The following is a 9,361-nucleotide window of genomic DNA, read 5'->3' on the forward strand; positions in this document are numbered from 1 at the left end:
ACCACAGGGATTATCCGGACATTTAACTCTAAATATTATTTAGTTTAATATCTTATATTATAGATAACCCTCCTACAAAGAGGGTGTTTGTGATTACGTTTTGAAGTGATTATTTGATTATCGTGTTTTAAAACATAAATAATCTAAAAAAGTGTTTGGATGAAAAAATGATTATCTGCCTCCAAAACGCAGTTTTGGAGAAGCATGTACCTACATGCTTTTTCAAAACGCACTTTTGAAAACGCAAAATTTATTTTGAAAATGCATAATCTATTTTGAAAACGTAACACTAAACACCAAATAAATATTATTAGTTTAATATGTTATGAATAATTATTATTTAGTTTAATTTCCTTCTCATTTGTAATATTATTTATTTGATAATTAATTATAGATAACTCTCCTACTAAATATTATTAGTTTAATATCTTATGAATAATTATTATTTAGTTTAATTTCCTTCTCATTTATAATGTTATTTATTTGAATTAATTATATTAGAACGTTTTGTTTGTTTGGTATCAAATAGATTTTACGAAACTTAAAATAAATTTAACTAATATTATTTATCATTTATACATTTATGGAGTTTTAAAATTTATTTATTCAACCCGGTGTATTACACGGGGTTATAACCTAGTAAATATATATAAAAAAACAATAACGCCGTAGCCTTATTTCCCTCAAATTCGCAAACCTAACATCTCCACCTTCAAGTTCGATGTTCCAAGCTTTTCACCTGATCCTTACGACCTGCCATAGCATGTTTATGCAACCCAATTTCGATCAAAGCTCCTTAATTTCTAAAACCTAACCTTAAAACCCTAACTTTAAGGTGTAAACCCAAATCGAAGATGGAGGCTGCGTAAGCACCCATCAAGGGCTGAAATCATTCAAGTACATCCACCCCATGCAATTCGATCCCAAGTTCTTCAATTCGAATCATGAACTCCGTAAAGCTAAATTTGGGGCTTTTATAGCTCGGATCCAAATTGGTCCAAATCAAAGGTACAAACCTGTTATTCTAGTCCCCTACATACTCCATATAAGTTTAATTTGATTTCTATTAGGTATTGATGGGTCAATTTGATCAATTTGTGAATTAGGGCACAATTTGGGCACGAATTGGGCAAAACATAGATCAAAACCTTCAAAGTTCAAATTGAAGGTACAAGTCTGTTCATTTAGTCCAAAATAAGGTCCATGTAAAGTTAATTTGAAATCCATAAATTTTTGGTCATTCAATTTGATAATTTAAGAATCGAGTTATTCGAAATATGTAACTATATACTATTGTAAGTTATAAATATAAGGGGATGGTTCAAATGAAAACCACTTTTATTGTGAAAACTCGAAAACTAACTAAAAAAGCCTAAAAAAACCTAAAAAACATACAAAATTTTTTTTTTTCTTTTACAATTTTTTTTTAGAAAAATCGCTACTTTTTATATATGGAAAAAAAATTTCAAAAAAAAAAAAAAAAATTTTTTTTTGGTTGTACTGCACATGTGCACTAATACGGAAAGCCTAAACCACTTAACCCACACCCCACCGACACCCCCCAAAAACCTAAACCCCCCACCCCCCCCCCCCCAAAAAAAAAAAAAACCTAAATTCACCCTCCCACCAAAAGCCTAACCCCCCCCCCCCCCCAAAAAAAAAACCTAAACCCCCCCACCCCCCACCCTCCCGAAAACCTAAAACTAAACCCTAAACATAAACCCGAAAAAAACCTAACCCCCCCCCACCCCCACCCCCCAAAAAACTAAAACCCCCCACCCCCATCCCCCAAAAACCTAAACCCCCCTCCCCCCCACACCCAAAAACCTAATCCTAATCCTAAACCTCCAAAAAAACTAACCCTAAAAGCTAAACTAGACTCAAAAAGCTAATTTTAAGCATGTAATGCACATTGTAGTACATGTTATATTGCACATGTGCACTACTATAATAATAGTATTGAAAACAAGACGACGCCATAAATCTTTTTTTATGTCATAAAAAATATGCTCGAATATACTTGAATGAAAGATAAAAGAAAATTTGTGATCTTATGGTGCCATTTTTGTTTTAAAATGATAACGTATGGAGAAATGGGAAATGTTTGAAAAGTTATATATTTTTTGTTCCAATTTTACCCCTCCTTCATTAAAAGTCTTTCCCCCCTCCTTTTTAGTGGGTTTTAGTTAGTTTTCTAGTTTTCACAATAACTAGTGGTTTTCATTTGAACCTTCCCCATAAATATAAATACCACAAAAATGTATATTGTTGTAACTCCGACGGCTTTTTGTTTAACTCTACAATAATCTTGTTACCAATTAATAGTAATAATAATTAGTATTAATACAGATTGTAGGAGCTTGAATGCGATAGTAGGCGTGATAATTTTGAATTTGAATTTTACGCATATATTGTTCAAATAATTTATAGTAGGAGCTTAAAAACTAAAATGCAAACAAGTTTATACAAACCGTAAACCACCGAACCATACAAAGAGGTTTCTAGGCGAGTGGTGGTGGATGACATTTAGAAGAATGGAAGAAAGGGTTTTAAAGGCAAAATATGACATTTAGAATAATGGAAATTTAATGGCAAATAACAAGAAAGGAACCGTTGAAAATTTTATGGAATTGATTTGTTCCCTACAAACAGAGTATATGTATTAATAGACTAATACCACCCGGGGTGTGTCTGTGTGTGAAAAACTGAAGTGGGAATGAGGTTTCTGGCGATGTTTTCTCGTTTTTGCTCTTAAGTTATGGAGACATTACCTGTATGGCACCAAGTGTGTGACCATGAGAGCCTAAAATACATATTTAATGTATTAAATTTTATTAAACCCTATTTTTATGGTTTCCTAGGGTGTGTATTTTGTTCACCAGAGGAAACCAAGACTGACTAATAGTTTATTTCCCCTTTAGGGGTTATAAATACAAATGTTCCTCGTTTCTTTTTGTTTCCTAGGGTGTGTATTATGTTCACCCGAGGAAACCAAGATGAACAACCGTGTCAAAACAGTAAATATACCAGGTGCTGCTGATAAACCTTAAACCTCTCCTTCCCAAACCTTAAATCAGTTCATCCTCAAATGAACCCTAGTTTTAGCGAAATCAAAGTTCCTTTGGTCGCTAGAATCCCTTTGGTAACGAAGATCGCTCTGGAAGGATTATTACGCCAAGGTATGTGTTGTGTGTCCCTTTCACTCAGCTAATATCTAATTTGATTTTCGTTGATTACTTGATAGATATGTGTGATTCTGTGCAAGAATCAGCTTATGTTTGTGTGATGCTCAAATTAGGGTTTAGAAATCGCTAATTGATGTATTTGGTGTTTAGAAATTGGTTGGCTGAATCAGGTGCTGTTCAAATTGCTACATGAATTGGTTGGTTGAATTAGGTGCTTTATTTTCACAAAATGCGATCTTTGTAGGCTGGCTGATACCATCCGTTGATCTTTAATTTGTTATAAGAAGAAATGAGTTTTATTTAGTTAGATCACTTTAATAGTCATTTTAGAGATACCCGAATTTTGATCTGCTAGCTAGTTCATGCAGTTGATAACTTGTAATTTTTCAATGAATGAATGAATGTGTTTAAAAGTTGCTTTGATATTTGTTGGTGGATGCACACATATATTTATTTAGATGTTATAATCCTAAAAGTTTTTTGGGCTGATCTAACTCTGAGATTCTTCACTGAATTCTGATTTAGTTCTGAATTTTGTAAGTTTTGCCCGAGTCTACTTATATTTGAGTACTTGAGTTCATTATGTTTAGTATATGTTTCTGAGTCTACCGATATTTTATGTTCACTGCAATGGTTTTTTATGTTGAAAATCATGAAGCTTCTTTGTCCCTTGTGTGTGGGAATGGAATTCTAATCGGGAATGTAAGCAGAAATTTTGGTCGTCCTTATTATAAATGCCCAGGGGTTCTGATAAGGTGAGTTTTGGAATGACTATTGTATACTGTTTTTTTAATTATATATATGTTCTTAACGATTATTATTTGATAGGAAAATGGAATCCCTTCTACTCATTTGCGGATGAACTTAAGCAGTGTCCCTGCGGGCGTGGCTATTGCCGCACCGTGTTTCCTAAGGGAATAAAACATTGGTGCTGTTGTGTTAGAAGGGCTTTCATATTCAAGTATGTTTGTTTATAGAGTTGTATTAAGTTCATGTGTGCATGGGCAGGGAGATGGTGCCTGCAGTTTCTTTGCGAGAATCGAGTCCACCTTCGAGTTCCACTCCCCCGCCACATTGTCAGTCTCCTTCCAAGCCGAGGTTTGTTAGAAGAAAGTTATATAAGCAATCCGATATTTCACTACATTGAATTTTTCAATGATAGTTAATTTTTATTCTTTGCAGCCCCGACTCGATTTCAGTCTTCCTTCCTGGTCTCCTTCCAGTAGCCAAGAAGCACATGTGCTAAAGAAGAAAAATGAGTTACTTTTCCAAGTGAGTCAATCCGCTAATGTCGCCCTTGTTGATGTTATTAAAGACTTTAAACTGGAGGATGAGTAGCTTGCTACTTGCGGTGGGGTGGGGTGGGGAATAGTTTGTTGACTTTGTAATGGAGTTTGCTGCCCAGGGTGCTATAACTTTGACAATGTTTTTTTTTTTTTTTTTTTTCGAACTGCTGTGTTTTTAGAACACTATGCAAGGGTTAAAGGTTTTGGAAGCCAAATTGGATTTGTTGGCACGACCTCAGGATCCTTCTCAATCAACTGCAGCAATTCGTGAGCTTATAGCTTCAATTGATGAAATTACTGTTGATGATTAATGACCTCTTTGTTCAGTACACTTTGAACTTTTTTTACTAGTTTTTTTATGTTATCATTTATATTTTCTTTATTTTTAAACAAGTATTATTATGTTTATGTATCCCCAAACCCCCGAACAAAAAAACGCAGCTGACCCGTTCATCTTTATTCGCAGCTGACCCGTACTGCTGCAGTGCAGCTGCAAATAAAACGCAGCTGCGTTTTTTGCCGACCCGCAGCTGCGAATAAAAACGCGACTGCGTTTTTTGCCTGTTCTGACCCGCACCTGCAAATAAAAACGCTGCTGCGTTTTTTGCCGACCCGCAGCTGCAAATAAAACGCTACTGCGTTTTTTGCCCGTTCTGACCCGCACCTGCAAATAAAAACGCTGCTGCGTTTTTTGCCGACCCGCAGCTGCGTTTTTATTTGTGTAAAAAGTTAACATAACTAAAAATTTAGTTAGGTTCGTTAAGTGGAATGAGTGTTTGCATATGCATTTAATCTGTATAACAAAAAATTACCAACATCACTAAAAAGTAACAAATAAAAAAAAACTAATGAAGTGGCCTAATCAGACACCAACTTGTGTGCCATGCAAAAACAATTTGATAAGTTTTATTCACAATAGTCCTCATTCATTTGATAATCATTAATACATATTTTTTTTCGTTTACAAAATGTTTTTTAACCGGTCAAAAAATCCGGTTACAGAAAAACCGGTTAAAAACCGACCTCCATTATGAAAACTCTAACCGGTTTTTAACCGCCGGTTAATACCGGTTTGTACGGTACCGGTTTAAAACCGGTTTGGATTTCAGTTACGAACCGGTTAACCGGTTTGGATGTGCACCTCTAGTGAGGTGGTGCAGTGGCAGTGTATATTTGCTTAGGACTTTGGTTATATTTGTTCATGGGTTCGAACCCAGTTTACTGCAAATATTTCTTTTAGTTTTTTTTCTTAAACTAAAAGTTGTATTACCCAAATGATCATCATGTTGGGTTTCGGGTTTTCCCATCGAGTTCGGGTTTCATTGCCGTCCTTAGTTGTTGAGCCTAAACGGGTCTATTATTTACATATTTGTCTTTACCATATTAACTATATATTTATATAATAAAAGCATTCACATCCAAAGAACCAAATTCTGTGTGGGGTGCTTTTAAAATATAAAAAGTATAAAAAGTGGTTGTGAGTGGAGAAGAGAGAAAATGTTACTGTTTATCTGTATATTTGGGGGGACACTGTTCACCCCCTATAATTTTTTAATATATTTTGAAAGTGATTGTGATTGGAGGAGAGAGAAAAGGTAATGATAAAGGTATAAAAAAATATTATTTAATTGAAAGGGAGAGAGAAAATGTAGTGTTTTTTAGTGTAATTTGGGGTGAAAATATGGTGGAATGGATGTGAATGCTCTAATCATTTATATATTAGAATTAGAATTAGAATTAAAATTATTTAAAATTAGAATGGAATGAATAAGAATTATTTAAAATTAGAATGGAATGAATAGTAACATAATTAAGAGATGAGCAAATGGTATCGGGTATAGGTACCGGTCTCAAATTTACCAAACCGGTGTATTTTCGGTACCGGTTCTGCACAGGTATTCACCGGTTTTTACCCTCAAATACCTGTGCCGTACCAGTACCGACCGGTACTGAACCGTACCATACTAGGTATATTCGATGTCGGTACCCACTTTTGGGGATTTCGGTAACGGTATTTTCGGTACCGGTTGGTACCGAGCTCATCAAATCCTGTAGCAACGCATCAATGCAAGTAATTGCACCGTTTAGATTACTTTTCATACACACAGTAAGTAAACTGTATTTCGTTTGAATGGGGTTTTATATACACAACAACTTATTTTGCTTTCTTTTTTGTCTTTTTTCTGTAATGAATGAATTGTAGCATGTAAAATTAACTTGGATATTTAGAATATTGATGAGCAAATCGTATCAAATCCTGTAAACGAACCGGTAGGTGAAATCGTGCAACAGATGTTTTTAAAGGCTTTTATATGTTTACTTAAAATTTTAAATATAATAATTATTAAAAAGTATATTAAACGTCTATATTTTTTCCTATATTTTATATAAATTTTTAAGTGATCCGGGATTTAAATCCGGTCGATCCGGTCCAACCTTTGACCCCGTAAGGTGACCGGGTCGACCTCCGGTCCGGTCCTGAAAAATTGGTTAGTAATTAGAGGGGGTGTATTTAGTAGCACCCGAACTTAAACTCTTCTAGGTTATTCCCCGAAAAAAAAAGTCCGATTAATCATTTCTTTTTGAAAATGAACTTAAACTCTTCTGGGTTATATGGATACCAGTCTTGTCATCCAGGAATTTATTCCCTCCGCCTCTTCTACACCACCGATAACCCTAACCTAGCGTCATTATTCCTAATACAAAATGAAAACCAGAAAAAGATCTCATGAAAGCTCAACTTCTCATTGCTCATCAAATTGCAAAAGGAAAAAGGTAAGATGAATCTGTTCATAGATTTCAATATATGTTTAGTCAATTGGTAATTCAGGGGGATGCGCAAAATTGAGTCAAAATTAGGTCAATTTTTTTTAGAAATCATGAAATTGAGTCAAAATTGATACAAATGAGCAAATTTCCGGGCAGATTTCTGTGATTTTGGATATTCCGGCGTGTCTACGGCGACTTTCGGGCGAGTCTCCGGCGAAAACGAAATAGTTGATGAAAAAACACTATTTTGTGTATATAATCAATTGCGCTTTTATTTTTTGAGTCCCACACTTTTTTTGCGCCTAGCGCCTAGCTAATCGCCTTGAGTGCGCCTCACGCCTTTGATAACTGTTTATTCAATTGGTATCAAATTGTTTTCTTTTTTCCTATGGTAGATGGATGATTTGGAATGGTGTCAGCATGATGAAAAATTCTTGACACTGTTAGCCAATGTGCGCGACGAAGAAGAAGTGTCTATGGGGACACATACCAATAATGCATTTTATAAAAAAATTTGCTGCTAGACTTTCAGCCGATGCAGGTGTTTCTATATCAGATAATGATGTTGCTGATCGTGTGCGGCATCATAGAAGTGTTTATAACAGTTATAAGGTGAGTTTTTATCAAAGTCAAGCTTAAAACTGGTTGCTAAAAATGTACATCTTTTGTGATTTGCAGCCTGACCCGGATAAATTCCAGCATGCTTTTATTAACAGTTCTGAATACTGCCAGTTGCTTACAAGATGCTTCGCTGTTGCGAAGAAGAACATAAGAGTCCCGCGAAATCTGGGAAGTAGGCCATCTCACAGTTTTGGTAGCACTTCCTCCATAGCTCGAACTGCAGCTCCGGTAGCCACCGACCCCCAATTAACATTGGAGGACGAGCTTGCCCGTGTTCTTTCACACCTACATAGCCAACATGGAATGCATGCCAACACATTAACGCTCTTTTCATCTTACTGTGAGAGAAATCGGTTGGCTAGTCTAGCGTTTTTGAAGTTGGTAGGGCAGTTATAACAGTAAGTTTATTTGCTTTTTAAGCCCCTCATATGGTATTACTTGTTTATGTGATTTAAATTATATTTGTATATTGCTAGAATGCGATTAAGAGCTGAAATATATACGTTGACTGGTTTTAATAAGCTTGATTAGAAATTAAATAAACCAAAATAAACCATTTGGCATGTATCAAAAGTATCCGTTTGGTGAATGGGCTAAAGTTTGACTCAAACGGGTCAAAGAAGTCATAATGTGCAAAATGACCTCAACATACTTCATGAACGTATAATTCCTTGATTAGAAATTAAATAAACCATTTGGCATGTATCAAAAGTATCCGTTTAGTGAATGGGCTAAGTTTGACTCAAACGGGCCAAAGAAGTCATAATCTTGACATGAAAGAGTCGTTTTATGAGTTTGTTATTAGATAGTGTCCGTCCGTAGTCTTTAAATTTCGGTATCTTTGTATTGTTTGCAGATTAAAAGAGCTGTGGGGGACTGGGACTCTTGCTGCTGTCTTCCTCTTCAAGGTTCAAGCTGTATGTTTGTATTTCAAATGGAGTTAAGACAATTTCTAAATTTTTAAGACAATTTTTAATGTTTTTAGCTGTATGTTCTAAGGTACCTGTAGTTATGGTGTCAATTTTTAAGACAATTTTTAATGTTTTAGACTTTTTCTGTCAAAGTCAAACGATGGGTTAAAATGGAAATTAGTAGGAATATCTTTGATACATGATGAAATTTAATTTGCATTCATGAAGTACAAGTAGTAAGGAGTTAGAAACGCCAAAGAAACATACAAATGAAGCTATTTAAATTGGTGTAATCATTTAGCCTACTAATTTTCCAAGGTTGGAGGTGGATATATGCAAATTTGCAATTTATTTAATAACCTATTAGTGTCTAACTAATCACAAAGATATTTTACATACAAATCTATGTTACTCTATTTCGAAACAGATAAATAAATATTAAAAACACCATAAACGTTGTTTAAGTTTTTATTCAAAGATGTTTGGTTTTTATTCCTACAACAAACTTGTGGGTATAAAAAACAATTTACATGCAAGTTTAAAGTATGATGTTGTGTTAACGGTGAAAACTTTCGAATAACTATTGAGT

The 9,361-nt window shown here is 34.7% G+C and overlaps 1 protein-coding gene and 1 long non-coding RNA gene across 8 annotated transcripts; both read left to right on the top strand.

Moving 5' to 3' along the window:
- The first annotated feature begins 667 nt into the window (after positions 1–667).
- LOC110928726 lies at positions 668–4,856 on the top strand. Of its 6 annotated transcripts, none has more exons than XR_004888371.1 (7): positions 668–1,008; positions 1,107–1,168; positions 2,712–3,179; positions 3,844–3,940; positions 4,014–4,283; positions 4,368–4,457; positions 4,651–4,855. XR_004888371.1 is itself a non-coding variant. In XM_035987441.1 (7 exons), exons 4-7 carry the CDS (start codon positions 3,920–3,922, stop codon positions 4,780–4,782), a joined length of 333 nt encoding a protein of 110 aa, XP_035843334.1. In that variant the 5' UTR covers positions 669–1,008; positions 1,107–1,168; positions 2,712–3,179; positions 3,844–3,919; the 3' UTR covers positions 4,783–4,856. The 6 variants fall into 6 exon arrangements, 3 of the variants coding, with proteins under 3 accessions (XP_035843333.1, XP_035843334.1, XP_035843335.1); XR_004888373.1 differs by having other exon boundaries at positions 3,896–3,940; XM_035987441.1 differs by having other exon boundaries at positions 669–1,008; positions 4,194–4,283; positions 4,651–4,856.
- A 1,875-nt stretch (positions 4,857–6,731) lies between these two features.
- LOC110928727 lies at positions 6,732–8,906 on the top strand. 2 transcript variants are annotated; one of them, XR_002586618.2, is made up of 4 exons: positions 6,737–7,246; positions 7,636–7,852; positions 7,919–8,259; positions 8,718–8,906. It is a non-coding gene; the product is annotated as an uncharacterized LOC110928727 (long non-coding RNA). The 2 variants fall into 2 exon arrangements; XR_002586617.2 differs by having other exon boundaries at positions 6,732–7,246; positions 7,636–8,259.
- Positions 8,907–9,361: the final 455 nt, after the last annotated feature.

The sequence above is a fragment of the Helianthus annuus genome, chromosome 3 (genome assembly GCF_002127325.2).
Source record: "Helianthus annuus cultivar XRQ/B chromosome 3, HanXRQr2.0-SUNRISE, whole genome shotgun sequence".
NCBI lineage: Eukaryota > Viridiplantae > Streptophyta > Magnoliopsida > Asterales > Asteraceae > Helianthus > Helianthus annuus.